General features: G+C 39.6%; 2 protein-coding genes across 5 annotated transcripts in view; both read right to left on the bottom strand.

Annotated features, from left to right (window-relative positions):
- The window catches only part of rnf216 (ring finger protein 216), a 51,162-nt gene extending 37,468 nt beyond the window's left edge, over positions 1 to 13,694 (bottom strand). For 2 of the 3 annotated variants that reach the window (XM_057817052.1, XM_057817054.1), the window contains exons 1-6: positions 13,561 to 13,694; positions 8,803 to 8,925; positions 8,584 to 8,720; positions 4,026 to 5,123; positions 3,873 to 3,949; positions 3,107 to 3,215 (exon numbers count right to left, since the gene is read on the bottom strand). In XM_057817052.1, coding sequence (XP_057673035.1) covers positions 3,107 to 3,215; positions 3,873 to 3,949; positions 4,026 to 5,123; positions 8,584 to 8,720; positions 8,803 to 8,869 — 1,488 coding nt within the window. In that variant the 5' untranslated portion in view covers positions 8,870 to 8,925; positions 13,561 to 13,694. Of the gene's footprint in view, positions 1 to 3,106; positions 3,216 to 3,872; positions 3,950 to 4,025; positions 5,124 to 8,583; positions 8,721 to 8,802; positions 8,926 to 12,963; positions 13,090 to 13,560 lie in introns of those variants that run through there. The other variant, XM_057817053.1, reaches the window with a different exon arrangement.
- A 2,293-nt stretch (positions 13,695 to 15,987) lies between these two features.
- Positions 15,988 to 21,799, bottom strand: part of smurf1 (SMAD specific E3 ubiquitin protein ligase 1) — a 41,373-nt gene continuing 35,561 nt past the window's right edge. Inside the window, exons 16-18 of one of the 2 annotated variants that reach the window (XM_057861157.1) lie at positions 20,292 to 20,493; positions 17,588 to 17,672; positions 15,988 to 17,498 (exon numbers count right to left, since the gene is read on the bottom strand). In XM_057861157.1, coding sequence (XP_057717140.1) covers positions 17,399 to 17,498; positions 17,588 to 17,672; positions 20,292 to 20,493 — 387 coding nt within the window. In that variant the 3' untranslated portion in view covers positions 15,988 to 17,398. The remainder of the gene's footprint in view (positions 17,499 to 17,587; positions 17,673 to 20,291; positions 20,494 to 21,799) is intronic. The other variant, XM_057861159.1, reaches the window with a different exon arrangement.

Raw genomic sequence — 21,799 nt, 5'->3', positions numbered from 1 at the left:
GTCGGGACAGCTCTAAAAGAGATACATATAAAACATGCTTTTCCTCTTTTTTCCCCAAATTAAAAAAAAAAAAAAAAAACATACACACAAATTTAAAAAACTTTGTATGTATATGTAAGCCTGTCGCAATATGCAATAATTCCATTTATCGCGCGGTATATAAAAATGAAGACGGTAATTTTCCCACTGCGATTTATCGCCTCGCGTGCACGTACGAACGCGCGTGCGTACGCGCTTGCGGCAGATGTGTGGCAGACGTGCTTGACAGCGCTGTTTAAAGTTCAGCTTCCTTGTTGCCAACTACGTAACATGCTGGGATGAGGACTTACTCTGTTTTATTGACTTCTGGGTATGTTCGTTTTATATATTTGAGTTTGAGTGACCGTCATTCAATGGAGGGAGGCAGGGCCGAGTGCACTGTTGGCGCACAGCAATGAGTGAGCGGCGTGAGGAAGAGGACGAACCAGTCAGCAAAATGTTTCTGGAGGTTGTTTCAACAAAGATGACCAAAGGAAAAAATCTACATGCTCATTTGAAACACTATCACCCTCTCCAGTTTTCACTGCTTAGTAGGAAAACTGCATCGCAACAAGCGGAGCCTCCTCGTCACGTCATTAATTGACAATTAGAGGTGTTCGCCTGATGTGAGAAATACAGACGACACCGCGCAAAATAGGTCTCCTCACGGAAAGTGAAGTCTGCTACATTGGTGAAGAAATGAGACCGTTTTACCTCTATTTAGTATTATTTGATACCTTTTGGAGCCAAATTTTTGTTACTGTAACTTAGTCTATTTTTCTCTGTTGTTGTTGAAGTGCAATTACTGTTACTGCAACTTTATACCTATGTGCCTAAATGCTTCAGTTATTAAGTGCAATTTTATTTTTTCTTGAAAAAAGACATTTTATTTATTATGTGTTTCTGTGCGGTATTAATATTGTTGTATTTTACTTGAAAGAGGCATGGTCTATTGTTTTTAGTTGTGATTTCTTAAAAGGTATTTTTTAATTTAAAAGAAAACATTTATTGCGTTTAAATGGGTGTTTTTGGTCTATAAATATATACTGTATTCTCACTGCGTTATTGTAAATCGGTTAAATTTTTTTTATTTTTTGGGGGGGGCGCAATAATATCGCATATCGCAATAATTTATGAGATAATTTATCGCCCACTAAAATTTGTTATCGTGACAGGCCTATGTATATGTGCATTTTTATAAATGGTTTTTAAGTACTGCAAATGTAATATTTATGATGTAAATGATATAAATAGTGATCCCTCGTTTTTCGAGGTTAATGAGGACCAGAACCCGCCGCGATTAGTGAAAAAGCGCAAAGCAGCGCTTTTTTTTTGGTGTGTGTGTTCAATGTATTCATTCAGATTTATCATTGGAAAGAGATACATATAAGAAATGTTTTTTCACTTTTTTCTTCAAAGTATATTAAAAACTTTTGTACATATATATTTTAATACATTGTTTTTATGCACTTCAAATGCAATAATTATGATAAGTTTTAAACATGTTACTGTCCCACCGAATTATTTTTAAACAAGAAAAAATGTAGATGCTCAATCCATTAAAAAAAAAAGTTAAAAAGTGTTTGTCTTTATTAAATGCTTCATTGAGTGAGTCCACTCAAGCTGCTCAGTTACACACAATGAGTTGCCACAGCAACTGTTTAACAAGTTAAACGATGTTGACGCATGCCGCGCTTTGAAGTCTCGGTTAACCAGCGCCTCTGGCAAGATCTAAGCTTAACTGTCAGTCAATCATCGTTAACTTTAATAAGCAACCCCAGTACACTGCCTGACCATCAAAGAGCAAGGAGAGAGAGGGAGGAAGGGAGAGTCAGACTACGCGATCGGCTCCGTACAGTTCATTTGTATTTATTTTTTAAGTGAAAAATAAATCCGCGATGGACTGAGGGCACGATGTTTGAAGCGCGAAGTAGCGAGGGATCACTGCATACAAAAGAAAACAATGATTTGTACCTGTATACATGCATATATCTAAACATTCTAAAATACTGAAATAGCCAGGTATCTGTATAGTACTTTCCTGCCTTTTATCTATCATGTACTATATTTTGCTCTACTTTAATCTTTTAAGACAGACAATTGTTTTAGGTTGTTTTAATTACCTGACATGTTTCGGCGAACACTTCCGCCTTCATCAAAGAGCCTTCTCTGAAACAACCTAAAACAATTGTCTGTGATAAAAGAAAAATTCAACTAATCTATAAGTGTAGACAAAATGAACTCAATAAACTATATTTTGCTTTGTTGTAAAGCACTTTGAGGACCTCTCAGATTATGTAAAGGGCTATATAAATAAATTTTATTTAATTTACACGTACATTCGTTTTAGGCCACATTTACACGAAAATTCTCTGAAGCAAAACAACAAAAGTGCCGCATTGTTGTTACTTTTTGTGTAGGGAAATCTGGGTGCCAAGTGCATGAAACAATTTGCTTATGTACTATGCATGCCCAATGTGTAGGTGGCAGCAAAACTTGATTCCTGCATGTTAGCCTTCTAGTTCTTTTCTGGAGTATGGGAAATAAACATCTGTTTTAAAGGTTTGGGGCAGGTAAAGGTTTGGGGCAGGAAAGAAATTTATTGTGTGAGTTGATCAAATCTTATTCTGAAGAGGTTGTAATTTTTCCTGTTTTTTATTGAACTGTGTAGTTTTTACGATGTGATTGGTCTTTCAGATCTGGAAATCCTGGAGACAGATGCCACCAAAACTCAGTTTTGGTTTTTAAACAGTTTAGACCGCATTGACAGTGGAGTGTCATCAATATTTCCACTGGAAATAAAAGTTTTCAAATATTTGCATTTTCAGTCCCCCAAAACACTGTCTAAACGATATGGACTAGGAAATATTTGGTATTTTTCCCTCAGAGTTATCATTTAAACTTAGACATGTTCAGACCTAAGCAGATAAAAGATTTGCCGTACATAATTAATTTCACACTTGAAAGGCTGAACCTTCTTGTAAACAAATGTGTGTGAATTGAAATACTGTTTTACAAAAGGTGTTCCCTTTTAGATAGCATGTTTGTGTTTATGTATGTGTTTATTTTCTTTCAACTGTGTTACTACCTCTGTGTTATCGTCTCCAGACTCCAGTAAAATGCTGGTGGACGCTACTGCGGTTGTAGCTTCCCCTGTCTTTGGATATTCTGGGTTCTCCAACAGCAGGTTACAGATACTAGAAAAAAGGTAGGGGGAAAAGTTAGAGCATTTGAACATGACTGTGTGCAATGACGACGCTGGTCAGGAACAGATACATTGTATGTTTTTTGGGCAATTTTGATCAACCTTTTCAACTTTTTGAACAATCGCTACATAGTGATGTACGATATGGTCAAAAAAGTGGTGTTCGGCAGAAAGTAAATGTACAAGCCTGCAGCCCTTGTGCAATATGAGTAAATAAAATTACAAATTAATACAATGTTAATTAAAACAAAAACCAAAAAAATGTAAATGAATAAAAAGTAAAATACTCTCTTTTTTTTTAAAAGTATTTAGCTCATTGCCTGCCATTGACAATGATAAATTTCCAGTTCATTTAAACTGGATGTTTGGGGGATTTAAAAAGTCATTTAACTCATTGGCTGCCATTGACGATGCTAGATGCTTAATCCATTTTGAATGGGAGGGGACGAATCAACATTTGTTCATTCACCCCCTTCCAGTCAATATGGCTTGGAAGTCTAGCGCCGTCAATGGCAGCCAATGAGTTCAATGAGGGCCCAATAAAGAGCTAACTTGTGTTCTCACAATTAGTAGAACAACAAATTACTTCAGAAATTCCCCAAAAAAAAAAAACAAAAAAAAAAAAAAAAAAAAAAAAATACAATCTTACGCATTCAAGTCTTTCACATTATTTGTTCGGATCAGTTCTGCTACATAGGCTTCCTGGATATCTGGGAAGAGATCCAACTTGAAAGACAAAAAGATACAAATTTAAGACAGCTAGCTGAAAGAGAAAAAAAGGAGCAGGATATTATTAACTTACGACACCAGTGATGAGAGCTCTGACGTGGTTCTCCATCTCCAGAATTTCTGTTGGTTTAGAGAGACCAGGTCTTGCATCCTCTATTCTGGGAATTTCCTCAGGAACAGGAGGGTAGGCCACCAAACCAGGGACTGGGTTGAGCGGTGGATTTACATGGGTTTGAGAAAACGCATTTGAGGTGCCAACCTGTGGCTGGGGATTGGGGCCAGCCTTGGCGGCAGCCTGGCTCCCTAGCATGATCTGGTGACCCATCTCTGGAGGTCCCAACCTCTGAGGGGCTGCAGCAATTAGCACTGCAGAGTGCATTTGAGGTGCCACCTGAGTGGAGTGCGGTTCTTGCGCTAAAGCCTGGCCCGGGGCCTGAGCAAGGGGCTGGGGTTCGATCTGAATAAGACTGCCGTGCATGGGACCTAAGGCTGCCTGGCCTGCTGTCTGGGGCCTGCTGTTCTCTTGCTGAGGCTGTGTGATCAAAGCATATGCTCGTATTGGTTGGGGTGGAAAGACAGTCTTTTCCAGCTGATGCTGAGGTACAGAGTTTCTCGACCCGCTTGGCCAATGCTCTATAGATATCCTTGCTTTAGAAGGCGGCTCTGCAGATGACGTGCTTGCCTGAGGATTGTCTTCGGTGCTGGTCCTTTTACATGCCATTTTTTGAGTCTTTGTAGAGACAGGAAGTGTCTTTGAAATATCACTGTGAGATGTGCTTGGCAGGGGGCTATCCACTAAAGGTATTGTGTGGCTAGACAGTCTAGATGCTTTAGGCAGAATGTGCTTTTCACCTTGAGGCGCTCCCAATGTGACAGCTTCAGCGAGTGAGGAGGTAGAACGGGTTTGTGACGAGGAGTTAACTTGGGCCTCCATTTTTATCTCTTGTGGCGTAGCAGCATTTTGCTGTTGCTGGTTCCCTGTATGGTCTGGCTGTGTGTATACGGATGTGCTGACTGCAGCCGAGTGGGCTACGCCATCTCTGGAGGTAGAGGGGGTAGATGGGTCCCCCGGAATGGCCATAGAATTTCCATAGACTTTAATGAGTATTTGTGGGGTGCCGCTCCATTTTGCTGCTGGCCGTATAACATGTTTACGTGCAGGAACTATTTGCTAGGAAAAAAAGTTGCAAAATATAAACAATTCTACTAAGCACAGTCAATGTGAATAACGTGTCATTTTTAGGAGTCATATCTATTGCTAACTAGCTTATCTGTTAACTATGTTGCGTTTCTTTCTTGTATTTTAGAGCTGTCCCAGCTAGTCGATGTCATCGTTGATTCAAATGCGTTGACAAGTTCAACATACTATCAACAGTTGATGAAGAGTTTAAAAAAAAAAGTTGAAAATACGTGTGCAAAATTGAGATGACGGTGGGTCAGGAGGCAAAGGTTTAGAGCGCAGAACAATAAAGCGAAAAAAAGCGGACCACCAGTGTCCAAAGCATGGTGCTATTTTCAAGAAAAAATGGAAGGTTTCCCTGTCGTGTGCAGCCTTTGTAAAGCTGAACTGATGAACTAACACCTGAAACACAGTCACCCACTGTATTAGTGGCCCCCCAAAAAATCTTTGGACATCGTTCACAAAAGATGCGAGATTGGTTCTATGCTAAAAACATATTAGCGACTACAACTTTAAAAACCTAGCAAAATACAAACTTGGTTATTCAAAGACGTAAGTACTGGCATTTCCCTCCCAACCCATTATATGGAGAATGCAAGGAGACCTCAGGCTGTCACATAAGCAGGGGAGCAGCAATACAACATATTCCCTCAAGTACAAGAAGGGTGGATATTCTGTGACAAAGGTGTTAATGAGAGCTACTCACCGTAAGTAAACATATCATAATGACATTTCTTGGATTTATGAGATTAATTAATTGGAAATTTAAAAAATAATCCTTTTTGGACAGCCCTATTGTATTTTTTTGTGTTAGTTGTTCATTATATTTGATTGTGTATAGTGGCCAAAATTATACAAATACAGTGCTGGCCAAAAGTATTGGCACCCCTGCATTCTGTCAGATAATGCTCAATTTCTCCCAGAAAATGATTTCAATTAAAAATGCTTTGGTAGTAATATCTTCATTTATTTTGCTTGCAATAAAAAAAAAAAAAAAAAAATTTAAAGAGAGAAAGGGGAAAAAAATTAAATCATTATCATTTTACACAAAACTCAACTACACAAAAATGGGCTGGACAAAATTATTGGCACCCTTTGAAAAATCATGTGATGCTTCACTAATTTGTGTAATTAACAGCACCTGTTACTTTGGCACAGAACAGGTGGTGGCAATAACTAAATCACACTTGCAGCCAGTTAAAATTAATCAAAGTTAACCTCTGTTCCGTGTACTTGTGTGTACCACATTGAACAAGGAGAAGAAGAAGGAAGACCAAAGAACTGTCTGAGGACTTAAAAAACGAAATTGTGAGGAAGCATGGGCAATCTCAAGGCTAGACGTCCATCTCCAAAAACCTGAATGTTCCTGTGTCTACCATGCGCAGTGTCATTAATAAGTGTAAAGCCCATGGCACTGTGGCTAACCTCCCTAGATGTGGACTGAAAATAAAAATAGACGAGAGCTTTACACGAAAGATTGTGCGGATGGTGGATAAAGAACCTCGACTAACATCTAAACAAGTTCAAGCTGTCCTGCAGTCAGAGGGTACAACAGTGTCAACCTGTACTATCCGTCGGCGTCTAAAAGAAAAGGTACTCTATGGTAGGATACCCAGGAAGACCCCACTTCTGAGACATAAAAAAGCCAGGTTGGAGTTTGCCAAAACCTACCAGAGAAAGCCGAAAACGTTTTGGAAGAATGTTCTTTGGTCAGACGAGACAAAAGTAGAGCTTTTTGGCAAAAGGCTTCAACATAGAGGTTACAGGGAAAAAAACAAAGCATTCAAAGAGAAGAACACGGTGCCAACAGTCAAACATGACGGAGGTTCCCTGATGTTCAGGGGTTGCTTTGCTATCTCTGGCACTGGACTGCTTGACAGTTTGCATGACATTATGAAGTCTGAAGACTACCAACAAATTTTGCAAGATAATGTAGGGCCCAGTGTGAGAAAGCTGGGTCTCCCTCAGAGGTCATGGGTCTTCCAGCAGGACAATGACCCAAAACTAGTGATGCACGATAATACATTTTTCAACCGATATCGATAACCGATAATTTCCTGCCCCTTCCACCCGATAACCGATAATGTCACGCCGATAATTCTATTCAAATATGTATGTAAAATTTTAAAGTATACAAAGACCAAATGTTACTGTGCAAAAATGTAATTTAGTGCCATTTTTTTCCACATCAAATGTGAACAAGTAATAAATTCCAACATCTAAACAATGGCAATGACATTGTGTAATGGTAAGATTTTGGCAACAATTACTTCAAGAGTAAACACCCAAGTTGCACAAAAATGCCTTTAAAAGTAAGCCATTCCTAACATATATCACATTACTACACTGCAAAAACACCTCCTTAAAACTAGCAAAATTGGACAAAACTGTTGATTGCGCACATTTGGAGGCTAAATTAAGTATATAATTATCGGATTGGCATTATCGGTTGAATTTCGTTTCATCTGGATTATCTGTGTGACGTCATAATTACCATTATCGGCCGATAATTATCGGTGACCGATATTATCGTGCATCTCTACCCAAAACACACTTCAAAAAGCACTAGAAAATGGTTTGAGAGAAAGCACTGGAAACTTCTAAAGAGGCCAACAATGAGCTCGACCTAAATCCCATAGAACACCTCCGGAGAGATTTGAAAATGGCAGTTTGAGAAGGCACCCTTCAAATCTCAGAGACCTGGAGCAGTTGGCCAAATAAGAATTGTCTAAAATTCCAGCAGAGCATTGTAAGAAACTCATTGATGGATACCGGAAGCCGTTGTTCGCAGTTATTTTGTCTAAAGGTTGTGCTACCAAGTATCAAGCTGAGGGTGCCAATACTTTTGCCTGGCCGTTTTTGGAGTTTTGTGTAAAATGATAATGATTTTTTTTTTTTTTAATTCTCTTTTGTGTTTTTTCACTGTAAGCAAAATAAATGAAGATATTACTAGCAAAGCATTTGTAATTGCAATCATTTTCTGGGAGAAACTGAGCATCATTATCTGACAGAATTGCAGGGGTGCCCATAGTTTTGGCCAGCATCATATACTAGGGCCGACTTACTCAGGGTCTGTTAACTCTTCAAAACCTACATAACCGCTTTCTATATGTATTTTCGATTTGTTAAATGTATTGAATTACTTAAAAGGCAAATAATATTCAAAAGAAAATGTAAAATATAAATCGAAACAAGCCAAGAGATGAATAAATCTGCTATTGCATCCTGATTTTTTTTCGTCACATACCTACATTTTAACTAACTGTCTTCTATCGTTCCATATAATTGCAATTGGACCAATGTTTTTATTTCATACGTGGCTAAAATGTTGAACCTTACTTGTCTTTTGTCTTAGTTATGTGTGAGAAAGTAACTAGCCAATAACCTTTTTGAGAGTACTGTGTGAGGAAATATGATACACACCTTAAGGATGTATTTGTTCCTCACTTACCTCTAGGATCTTGACATCATCATCTTCAGCAACATCATCATCTGGAACTAAAACAGGACTGTTGGATGCCAAAGTCACAGTTTCCTCGTCCGAATCATCAGAAACGGTGATGATCTCCCGCTGACCCCTGTTTGAGCCTGAAAAAAACCCATTCAGTTATAATTTAGAAAAATTTGCTTCAAATGCACAAATCTTTGTCCTATTTTTGTTTGAATTTACCTTGGCTTCGATGCAATTTAAAACTTGCCAGGTGAATGACTTCGTCATCACTAATTCCGTCTGCCATGATGATTCACAACTTACCAGCTCCGTTAATTGACTTCACTTCTGGATTTACACCATCTGGAACACACGTTATCCGTTTAATTCACTGGGCACCATTGATGGCATTGATGTCAGATTTTTCATACTGGGTGTGACTTGAAAGCTAGCAGAGTGCAGAATATTAAATAAGTGAGAAAACCCACTTGTTGACACTTGACATCTCAATTGTCATTGTACTGATAGTCAAATTCCACATCGAAAAATAATGTAACTAGTCTCAGGTAAAAAATAACGATCAGAACCCTCATAGGTAAACGACTAACATCCCTTTTCATGTACAGTGGTATAAAAAAGCATCTAAACCCTTTGGAATTTCTCACATTTCTGCATAAAATCACCATCAAATGTGATCCAATCTTTTTCAAAATCACAAAGATGAAAAATCAGTGTCTGCTTTAACTAAAACCACCCAAACATCTATAGGTTTTCATATTTTAATGAGGATAGAATGCAAACAATGACAGGAGGGGGAAAAATAAGTAAGTGAACCATCACATTTAATATTTTGTGGCCAACCCACTGGCAGCAATAACAGCAATAACCAGACGCTTCCTGTAGCTGCAGATCAGTCCGGCACATCGATCAGGACTAGTCGTGGCCCATTCTTCTCTACAAAACTGCTGTAGTTCAGTCAAGATTCCTGGGATGTCTGGCATGAATCACTGTCCTTAACTCGTGCCACAGCATCTCAAGTCTGGACTTTGACTTGGCCACTCCAGAACGTGTATTTTGTTCTTCTGAAACCATTCTGAAGTTGATTTACTTCTGTGTTTTGGATCATTGTCTTGTTGCAGTCCCAATCCTCTTTTTTGGCTTCAACTGTCTGACAGACAGCCTCAGGTTTTCCTGCAAAACATCCTGGTAAACCTTTGAATTCATTCTTCCATTAATGATTGCAAGTTTTCCAGGCCCTGAGGCAGCAAAACAGCCCCAAATCATGATGCTCCCGCCAGCATGCTTCACAGTGGGAATGAAGTGTTGAGGTTGGTGACCTCTTCCATTTTTCCTATGCACATGACATTGTGTGTTACTCCCAAACAATTCAACTTTGTTCATCAAGCGACAAAATATTTTGCCAAAACTTCTGTGGAGTGTCCAAGTGCCTTTTTGCGAACATTAAACGAGCAACAATGTTTTTTTATAGATAGCAGTGGCTTCCTCCATGGAGTCCTCCCATGAACCCCATTCTTGGCCATGGTTTTACATATACTGTAGGTGATGTATGCACAGAGATATTGGACTGTGCCAGTGATTTCTGTAAGTCTTTAGCAGACACTCTAGGGTTCTTTTTTACCTCTCTGAGTAGTCTACGCGGAACTCTTGGCGTTATCCTTGGTGGACGGCGACTCCTTGGGAGAGAAGCAACAGTGCCAAACTCTCTCCATTTGTAGACAACTTCTCTGACTGTCGATTGATGAACATCCACTTTTAGAGATGGTTTTGTATCCTTTCCCAGTGTTATACAAAATCAACAATCCTTGATTGCAGGTCTTCAAACAGCTCTTTTGACCGAGCCATGATGCACATCAGACAATGTTTCTCATCAAGACAATACTTACCAGGTGTGTGTTTTATAGTGGGCGGGGTAGCTTTAAACCTCTCGTCAGTGATTGGGCACAGACCTGACTTAAATTGTTTGGTAAAAATTTGGTTTCAATTGCTCTTTAAGTCTCCTTAGGCAGAGGGTTCATTTATCCCCCCTTCTGTCATTGTTCGTATGCTATCCTCATTAAAATATGAAAACCTACAGTTGTGGTCAAAAGTTTACATACACTTGTGAAGAACATAATGTCATGGCCCTCTTGAGTTCCAGTTATTTCTACAATTTTGATTTTTCTCCGATAGAGTGATTGGAACAGATACTTCTTTGTCACAAAAAACATTCGTGAAGTTTGGTTCTTTTATAACTTTATTATGGGTTAACAGAAAAAGTGATCGAATCTGCTGGGTCAAAAGTATACATACAGCAACACGAATTAGCAATTTCTTGTGAGTGATTATTGACTTGAACAATCATTGACTTGAACAAGTCAGGAAAGTCACTTGGAGCCATTTCAAAGCAGCTGCAGGTCCCAAGAGCAACAGTGCAAACAATTGTTTGTAAGTATAAAGTGCATGGCACTGTTTTGTCACTGCCACGATCAGGAAGAAAACGCAAGCTATCACCTGCTGCTGAGAGAAAATTGGTCAGGAGGGTGAAGATTCAACCGAGAATCACCAAAAAGCAGATCTGCCAAGAATTAGAAGCTGCTGGAACACAGATGTCAGTGTCCACAGTCAAGCGTGTTTTGCATCTCCATGGACTGAGAGGCTGCCGTGCAAGAAGGAAGCCCTTGCTCCAAAAGCGGCACCTTAAGGCTCGACTGAAGTTTGCTGCTGATCACATGGACAAAGATAAGACCTTCTGGAGGAAAGTTCTGTGGTCAGACGAAACAAAAATCAAGCTGTTTGGCCACAATACCCAGCAATATGTTTGGAGGGGAAAAGGTGAGGCCTTTAACCCCAAGTACAAAATGCCTACCGTCAAGCACGGTGGTGGTAGTATTATGCCGTGGGGCTGTTTTGCTCCCAATGGAACTGGTGATTTACAATGAGTAAATGGGATAACGAAGAAGGAGGATTACCTTCAAATTCTTCCAGATAACCTAACGTCATCAGCCCGAAGATTGGGTCTTGGGCGCAGTTGGGTGTTCCAACAGGACAATGACCCCAAACACACATCAAAAGTGGTAATGGAATGGCTAAATCAGGCTAGAATTAAGGTTTTCGAATGGCCTTCCCAAAGTCCTGACTTAAACTTGTGGACAATGCTGAAGAATGGTAATGGAATGGCTAAATCAGGCTAGAATTAAGGTTTTCGAATGGCCTTCCCAAAGTCCTGACTTAAACTTGTGGACAATGCTGAAGAAACAAGTCCATGTCAGAAAGCCATCAAATTTAACTGAACTGCACCAATTCTGTCAAGAGGAGTGGTCAAAGATTCAACCAGAAGCTTGCCAAAAGCTTGTGGATGGCTACCAAAAGCGCCTAATTGAAGTGAAAATGGCCAAGGGACATGTTACCAAATATTAGCGCTGCTGTATGTATATTTTTGACCCAGCAGATTTGATCACTTTTTTCTGTTCACCCATAATAAAGTCATAAAAGAACCAAACTTTATGAATGTTTTTTGTGACAAAGAAGTATCTGTTCCAATCACTTGTGACAAAGAAGTATCTGTTCCAATCACTCAATCAGAGAAAAATCAGAGTTGTCGAAAATAACTGGAAACTCAACAGAGCCATGACATTATGTTCTTCACAAGTGTATGTAAACTTTTGACCACAACTGTATAAATGTTTGGGTGGTTTTAGACACTGTTTTGACATCTGTGTGATTTTGACAAAGATCAGATCACATTTGATGGTGATTTTATGCAGAAATGTGAGAAATTCCAAAAGGTTCAGATACTTTTTCATACCACTGTACATAGGATGCGGCCATTTTAGAATTCCTATAACGTATTACTTAATACATCAAATTTGGATTTGCTTGACTTGAGCTACTGGCTAATGATGGCAGCTATAAGGAAACGAACTCAATTACTTCCTTTTGAACTTTTGCTTTTATCTAGATGTATGCACTGAACGACGAGAAAGTTCTATTCAACTGTAAGAATGGCATTTTAATATTAATTGACGGAGCTAGTCGTCTTGTCCTTTTTCAAAATGGATTGGATGTCTAGTGCCTTCAATGGCATCGTAAGATGAACATAGAATCAATGTAATTGAGCTTTCATGAAAGTTTCGTCAAACAAACATCAAGGTAAGGTAGATGAGACTGCAGTGCAGTACCCTTAAGTTTCATGGGAACACTTGAAGAATTTATAAAGTTCGGAGAATTTATGGGATGAAAATATTTTGGGAACATTTATAGGCCCTCATTTACGAAATGTTCACATTAATAACAATGTTTTTAACATACAGAAGTGATTTTCGTGTCATATATAAGCATTAACTCATTTTTCGGGCAGAATGATTTCATCAAGCAACCATTTTAAACATTTTTGTAACAAACCTTATTGAACAACAATGTCCATTAGGCCGTTGACTAATGTAAGATCCGAATGTCAACGTGGAAAAGATCAGAAAACGCTTGAGAAGGTCTACGTCTCTAAATGAAGCCAATCGCTTACATGAAAGTTCTTAAAAGTATAGTCACCTAAAGAAGTCGGCACATATAGAATGTCGCCGGTTGGGATTGAGGCTTTAATTTAAAAGACAAAGACAAACAGTTTTTAAATCTATGCGTTGTGTGACAAAACAAAAATGACAATCAAAGCCATCAACGACGTAGAGCTGACAATGTTGGAATAACATGTTCTCTTATCACGTTGACATTAGGACTAACGTTGTATTAATGTCCGCGTATATCGGAAACCTTCGTAAAATGCACACACGACAAATAAGCAATAGGTTATTTTTGCGGGGAAAGAAAAATATAAGAAGCAATCAGCTAAGCTAATGTTAATTAGCTCAGCTAGCTTGTGAGCTAGCCAGCAGTTAAACTTGTTCTGGGACTTCGAAATTAAGTGTCCACAACAGTGGCCAAAACCGTGCACAATCACGATAGGATTATCGTATCAGTTAGAAAGATAATAGAAGATGACAGTACCGCCGCTTCTTGTTAGAATGCCAGAACCAACTATCTTCTTTGTGGACCGATATTGCGTGGAGAAGCGAAACAAGCAGCCAAAACAAGAGCATTGGGGAAGTTAGTGACGTCAAGCGTTCAAAGCCTGGTGGTAGTCATGGCATCTTGGGAAATGTAGTTTTCAAAAAGTGATGGTAGCATTCTTCGTAAACATCACAGTACAGTACAGAATGAATGAAGAATGAATGGGGACCACCTTTTGAGTTATTTTTCTTCCCTTTTTTTTTTTTTTTTTTTAAATCTTTGTCCCTTTATATGCAGGGCAAGTACCTATTTTTGGTCATTAAAAAAACGCTTGTTTCTTTTTCACGTTTAAGACTTTTACTCAAGAGCGTAGGTTTGCATAGGGATGGTAGGGACACAGCACTACCAACTTTTCAGAATGCTCGAATTGTCCCCACCAACCTTTAAGAAACCTGATTTGCATTATATAATAACTCCAGTTTTATAAATAATTTCGATTGTCTTCCCCTGTGTTGTAGGGATAAAATTGACCCTACCATTATTAAGTGAATTATTTTCATTATGTTCCACCTTACATTCATCCCTTTTCACTTGCTGAATGTGCCAGTCCATTTTTTCGCTGTTATTATCGGCAAGCAGTTGATGTGGATCCCAAACACAGACCAGGAGATCAGGGATAGTGAAGGTTTGTATTTAATAAGTACAACAAAGGGAGCACGCAAAAAAACGAGAGTATAACAAAGTACAACTAAGGGAGCACGCCGAAAAACGCAAGTATAACAAAGTACAACTAAGAGAGCACGCTAGAAGGCGGAAATATAACAGAGTCCAAAAATCTAACAACAAAGTCTAAAAGAGCACAAAAGTAAAAATGATCAAACCAGAACACGACCGTAGAACATCGAGAAGCACAAAGGAACACACAGCGGTAAGCAAGGCAAGTAGCAAGCAATAGTCCGACACTTGCAAATGGTGAAAAGCTTCCATAAATATTTATCTATCCTAATCAAGCACAGGTGTGTCGCATTACCCCACCAATCTGGCTCAATCAGGGGCTGAATAAAGAAAAAAGAACTGAGAACACAAACAAACATGACACCCTCAAACACGTTTGATTGGCTGATGACTAATCGTGGCCCATTCTTCTCTACAAAACTGCTGTAGTTTAGTCAGATTCCTGGGATGTCTGGCATCAATCGCTGTCTTTAGCTCATGCCACAGCATCTCAATGGGGTTCAAGTCTGGACTTTGACTTGGCCACTCCAGAACGTGTATTCTGTTCTTCTGAAACCATTCTGAAGTTGATTTACTTCTGTGTTTTGGATCATTGTCTTGTTGCAGCACCCATCCTCTTTTTAGCTTCAACTGTCTGACAGAAGGCCTAAGGTTTTCCTGCAAAACATCCTGATAAACCTTTGAATTCATTCTTCCATTAACGATTGCAAGTTTTCCAGACCCTGAGGAAGCAAAACAGCCCCAAATCATGATGCTCCCGCCACAATGCTTCATAGTGGGAATGAGGTGTTAGTGAGCTGTTCCAATTTCCTCCACACATGAAGTTATGTGTTACTCCCAAACAATTAAACTTTGGCTTCATCAGTCCACAAAATATTTTGCCAAAACCTCTGTGGACTGTCCAAGGGTCTTTTTGCGAACATTAAACGAGCAACCATGTTTTTTAGACAGCAGTGGCTTCCTCCATGGAGTCCTCTCATGAACACCATTCTTGGCCATAGTTTTACATATAGTTGATGTGTGCACAGAGATATTGGACTGTGCCAGTGATTTCTGTAAGTCTTTAGCAGACACTGTAGGGTTCTTTTTTACCTCTCCGAGTATTCTGTGCTGAACTCTTGGCATCATCTTTGGTTGACGGCCACTCCCTGGGAGAGAAGCAACAGTGCCAAACTCTCTCCGTTAGTAGACAACTTCTCTGTCGATTGATAAACATCCAGACTTTTAGAGATGGTTTTGTATCCTTTCCCAGCTTTATACAAATCAACAGTCCTTGAGCCCATGTCTTCAGACAGCTCTTTTGACTGAGCCATGTAGCACATCAGACTATGCCTCTCATCAAGACAATTCTTACCAGATGTGTTTTATAGTGGGCAGGGCAGCTTTAAACCACTCATCAGTAATTGGGCACAGACCTGACTTAAATTGTTTGGTAAAAATTTGGTTTCAATTGCTCTTCAAGTCTCCTTAGGCAGAGGGTTCACATACCCCATCCCCCCCCCCCCCCCCCTTCTGTCATTGTTTGCATACTATCCTCATTAAAATATGAAGACCTATAAATGTCTGGGTGGTTTTAGTTAGAGTTTTTACATCGGTGTGATTTTGACAATATGCAGTAATGTGAGAAATTCCAAAAGGCTCAGATACTTACCACTGTACGTGATGAATGACAGAGGACAAATAAGTAAAACTATCACACAATACATGGTATTACTTTCAATTTAATTTCTTTTCATATAATCTTATTTACACTGTATTTTTTCCATAAATGTTTTAGTACATAGTAAGTTCCAATGCTCTTGCATCCATTACACAGTGAACTCAGAACCTAAAAAAACGCAGATTGAAACTATTCTGCTTAACAGTCATCAATCTACAGTAAAGCCCAATATTTTCCTCTCAAGAGTTAGCTTTTTTTCATGAATTCATTCACATCTCTGGAGGACTGGTAATGATAAAAAGCGCTTGTTCATTCATGGCTGCCTTGAGGTTAATGACTACTCGACAATGGAGGAAAAGAGATGGACAGAAAAACATCGGGGCTGCCAAAGGGGCCTGCTTGTTAAATTGGTATTAAAACGAGTGAAATGCTTGAGCTTTTATTAAACAGGTCACATAAAACTTTCCTGAAGCTGACTCTTTGCATTTTCACGGCTCATTTAGAAACTTTCTCAACGACCCTGGACTTCTCAGTAAAAGGAAATTGTCTAATCAAGGCTTGGCTTGTCGATCCCTTTCACCTCAATAAACATACCATGTCATTCATTTATAATTAACATACACTCACAGGAATAGTTGCATCATAATGCATTAAAAAAAAAAAAAAAAAAAAAAAAAAAATTAATCAAAACCCACTTTGTGGATGACTTGAAATGGAAGTGAATTGACCCATCAAATCTGCGCGAGGGGATGAACAGATTAGTGAGAGCTCTTTGCGGAGCGTATAGCAGCTTGGTCAGTAATCACTTAGTAATAAATAATAAAACATAAGTTGATCAGAATGGTCGCAGGTACGAATAAACAGAACAGGCAAAGTAATCAAACAGAGGAGCAGGCTCATTTTGATCGTTTAACAGCGTAACTAGGTGGCACGCCGTGTCCACCCCGCCACGCTGTGCCACGTGCACAACACACATACGCAGACACATTCGAGTACGCAACAGTGGTCAAATGTGAACGGATGAGTACAAGTCAGTCAATCGGGACGTCACGCACAGAAAGTCAGCCTCGGCTTTGTACTTGGTCCAGACATCATTGAACGGTGTCTGCTCGCCTGCTCAAGATGAGTGACAAGTTCGATGTGGCTGTTGACATTCCAAGGAGTTGACATCATAGCTTGTTAAACCCAAAAGGTAAAAATGCTTCTTGAAAACATTTGAAAAATTCTTAAAATACTTTTTCTTTCATTTGACTTCTTCGCTGTGCTTCCTCCACAACTGCCAACGGTTCGGGTGAGGGCGGGCCGTGTGTTCTTGTCGTGCGTGGCCACCCTGCACGTACTCCATATTCTGTGCATGTTTGTTCATTTAAAAAAAAGGTCAAAGAGTTGAATGCGAGTGCAAGCACAACTGTGAGTACGTTGTTTTGGTTGTAAGGGCTTTCACTCCACAGCGAAGCCACATGTCTCCTCCACAGCAGTCAGCAGTTTCTCATAAAGTTTCTCGTAAGACTCGTAGGGTGGGATGTCTATCCTGTTGAAACTAGACACAGGAACAGATGATTAGACAAAGCAACTTGACCACGTCTGTGAATAAAAGGCATTTGTTGAGTAAATTTGTTGTTTCTTTACCACGTGTGCGCCTTGGGCAGGTTGTCAGTGTTGGCGTCTATCAAATGGATAGTAAATAGTCTTGGTCCTGCAGAACCTGTAGAGCCTTACACACATACATTCTAGTTATCACTGCTCTATTCTGCTACACAGAAAAATATAATTAGCATTTTTATTTTATATTTTTATTACATAGCAAGATAGTATACTGTTGTAATGGCTGTTTCACATTAGCGGCAGCCTAGAATGAAATGGTCACGCGGCAAAACGCAACATGACGGTGAAAGGAAGGACCTAACATAGACGTGGCCAGGGAGTGAAGTGCGGGCACTATTTACTGAAGTCCCAAGCACGAATGCATTTATTTTTCATTTTTGCACAAAAAACCAGAACTTTTCTTGTTTTAAGGAGTAGAGAAGGTCATAAATAGCCGTATAAAGAGCTTTATTAGTTTCAGCGCGAATGTCAAGTTTTTGTTTGTGAGAAGTTCCGCACAAACGTGCATTGAGATATCATTTAACTTGGCAAGAAGAGGCATGAGGTCAGTGGCTGCCCCCTTCCTCTCTCATCCACTACCTACAACTCTCTAGGAAGGTCAAAGAGCATCATAAAAGACCCCAGCTTCCACCTTTTGAACCTGATGCCATCTAGCAGCCACTACAGGACCATAACAGCCAAAACAAGCAGACCGAGAGTTTCTTTTCAACAGCTGCCACCATACTCAACTCAAGTTTGCTCTCAAATGTCACTGTCATTGCACTGCTAATGCCACAACATTATCACATGCATCACACTAAGGCTAGGTTCATACTACAGGTCTTAATGCACATATCTGATTTTTTGCCATATCTGTTTTTTTGGCGTGCCCGTTCAGACTTCCTTTGTCCATTGAGATCGTTCAAGTATCACGCATGCGCACTAATTCGCAGTCTTAGATGCACTCAGCAAAGAGACCCGCATGCGCAGAAGCATAGAAACAAATTACACACGCTAGCTGTATGTCATTCCAGATTGATCATATTTTGATTTCCAAAAAGAGGACACAAATAACAGACATTAATAATCCCCGTTTAGTCTTATATTCAAAGTTTATATGGACTGATGGAACGCATACACGCACACACACGAGCCTTGACGTGTGTGCGTGAAATGACGTTGGTGCGTCAGTTTGCCCCGACTCGGCCATGTGTGCAATAATGAAATATTGCTCATTCGGCGCACAGAATGAAAATAGAAAATTGTAAGGCTTATTCTTTTTTTCTTCATTTTATTTTTTATGACTGTGGTCAAGCCCGCTTCGTGCTTAAAAGCAGAGTTCAAGCTAGAAGCTAATGCCTAAATGGTTGCCGTCCTCCGTGCCTCTTGCTCTTTGTTGATGTAATTGCTGCATGAATTCCGATTTGGGAGTCTTGACAGTTCAGACCGCCAGTCACGTTCTGAAAAAATGTGGCCCAGATCGGATTTGAATCACATACGAAAGTGACTCAGATCGGATTTGAAATGGTCCATTTCTATGCGACTTGTCCTGTTCAGACCCTCAAGTTAATGCCTGACTCGAGTCGGAAAAACACGAAAAAATCGGATTCGTGCATTAAGACCTGTAGTATGAGCCTAGCCTGTTTTCAGAAATCTGTTTCAATCTGGGTACTGCGTATGCATTATTTGCACCGTTACAATATAGCATTTTCGCACTGTTACATCAATAGCCATGGACAAACTGTCATTTGCACCATCTTATTAAGTCAGCCATCTGCCTCCTAGTCCAAGTACTGTAAATTGTCATATACGTACTGTTATATTACCACTACATCACCACTTGCTGCTAGTCACTTTTTCACTTTATTCCCAACCTGTGTACACTCCAACCTGTTTTTTTTAAATACTAGCCTAATTATACTTTTGCTTTACGTAGTGCACACTATGATGATGCTTTAAATCCCATTGCACTCTGTACAATGAAAATAATGGTTTTCTTTTCTATTCTATGAGAGCCACTTGCAAAACGGGGAGGTGTCTGGAAATTAGGGTGTAAGTGATAATGCGGCGCATGGTCTGTAGCTATCCCTATTCATAACCCTAACCTGAACCATGCCCCTGTCAATGAGGCGTCGAGCAGAACTTAGCAGAAGCTAGCTAGTTGGCCAATGATTTTTAAGCATTAGAACTTGGTAGAAATTGGCAAAGTGCAAATCTGTGGTGGTGTTTAGGAAAATGTTTATTTAGCAATTGATGAGCGTTATCGTTGCTGCTTTGTTGTGACGTGTTTTAGAAGCATCATTAGCGCTTTGATAAGAATAATTGCCAGACACGCCCCCATCTCGCAAGCTGAAAAATACATTTGTCAGAGTTTGCCACTTTAATATAGAACAAGTTTCTCTTTCCAGACCCGTCCTCCCAGGGACGGCCCCTCCCGTATGCACAATGGAAATGCGCGCAAACTGCGGCTACCGCAAGTGTGAAAAGGCCTTAAGAGTTCATCAAGCACGGTAGTGAAGTTACTCAATTTCATTTACTTGGTCTTTATTTGCTATAAATAGTGTCATTTCATTTATCTATTTCTGCCTTGTATGTTTTTTTTAGGAATTGTACAATGGAATAAAACTTACTGTTAAGTCATGAGCTATCATTACATTCACACAAGAAATTTCTAATATAAACTAATGTGTGACAGTCAAATAAGTAAAGGATGTGTGCGGGTGGCCTGCTGAATCAGTGCATGACCCACCCTGCAGTGCTTTGAACCCCTGTAACGGGACGCGGGTGGAGCCTGTGACAAACTGCAGCAGACGTCCTCTCCTCTCCTCGCTGAAAGCCTCCACCGCCTGCCAGAACCACCGCACCACATTGCTCTCACTTGTACAGTGCTTCAGGCGCGTGTTGGTCTTCCAGTCAGCCAGGTCGATTTTCCCCAATCCGCCGATAATCAGCTAATTAAGGGCATTAGAGGAAGAAAGGAATTATAAAATAACTCATTCACTGCCATTTATAGCAATAGACATCTACTTCATTTTAAGTGGGATGGCTGGCATTGACTGAGCATGTTTCAGTGACATTGACGGCATTAGATGTCCAATCCATTTGGACTATGAGGGCTGAAATCAATCTTGCGATCGCTTGCAGCCCCTCCCAGTCAAAATGGATTGGACATCTATCGCTATCAACAACAGCAAATTAGTTATTTTATGAAAACATTAAATCTGATCTGGGGGTAGGAAAGTTGTTGATGTGTTTCCGAAGTTTGAGTGTTCTAAGTAGTAATATATCAAAGGTATGTGTAGTCAAAATAAAAACTGCATTTTTTTTTAAAAGCAACTCTGGTTCGCCTATAGTGTGGTACCTCTACATACGAAGTTAATTCGTTCCAGGACCTTGTTTGTAAGTCGAAATGGTCGCATGTCGAGCAGGATTTTCCCAATAAGAATACATTATAATTCCATTAACTCGTTCCACACCCCAAAAATCTACTCTAAATCTTTAATAAATACTGCTGTTACTGTTGCAAATAGCAATTACAATGAGCAGATAAATAAATTATGAATAAAAAAATCATAAAAATAATAATATAATAATAATAATACCTGTAATAATGTAATGAATCGGGTTGTAATATGGCAGACTTTTTTTTGCTGTACATGAACGGACCGTGGGGCTGACGTGACGGTGAGCAAGGGAGCGCGATTCTATTTTAATTTCTGTTTTGATGCTGGCGTCAACAGCAGCGGACACTAGGCGTATTGTGTTTTACAAGTTGATGGAATAAATGATTAGAAACCTGACGAAGCTGGCAATTTCTTTGGCAATGTTACAACAATAAGAATAACTTATAAAGACTGGCAAACGGAGGAGCACAGCCGGCCTAGATCGACAATCTACGGCCCTAAGTGCTATCATTTACAGTGTATCACAAAAATGAGTACACCTCTCGCATTTCTGCAGATATTTAAGTCTATAGTTTCATGGGACAACACTGACAAAATGACACTTTGACACAATGAAAAGTAGTCTGTGTGCAGCTTATATAATTAAATTCATTCATTCATTTTCCATACCGCTTTGTCCTCACGAGGGTCGCAGAGGTGCTGGCGCCTATCCCAGCTAATTTAACTAATTTATTTCCCCCTAAAAATAACTCAAACTATAGCCATCAATATCTAAACCCCTGGCAACAAAAGTGAGTGCACTGCATGTGAACTACGTACATCCCTAAATGTCCAAATTGAGTACTGCTTGTCA

This window comes from Corythoichthys intestinalis, chromosome 16 (assembly GCF_030265065.1).
Source record: "Corythoichthys intestinalis isolate RoL2023-P3 chromosome 16, ASM3026506v1, whole genome shotgun sequence".
NCBI classification, from domain to species: domain Eukaryota; kingdom Metazoa; phylum Chordata; class Actinopteri; order Syngnathiformes; family Syngnathidae; genus Corythoichthys; species Corythoichthys intestinalis.
The sequence above is the reverse complement of the archived record's forward strand: the minus strand, read 5'-3'. Positions and strand labels throughout refer to the sequence as shown.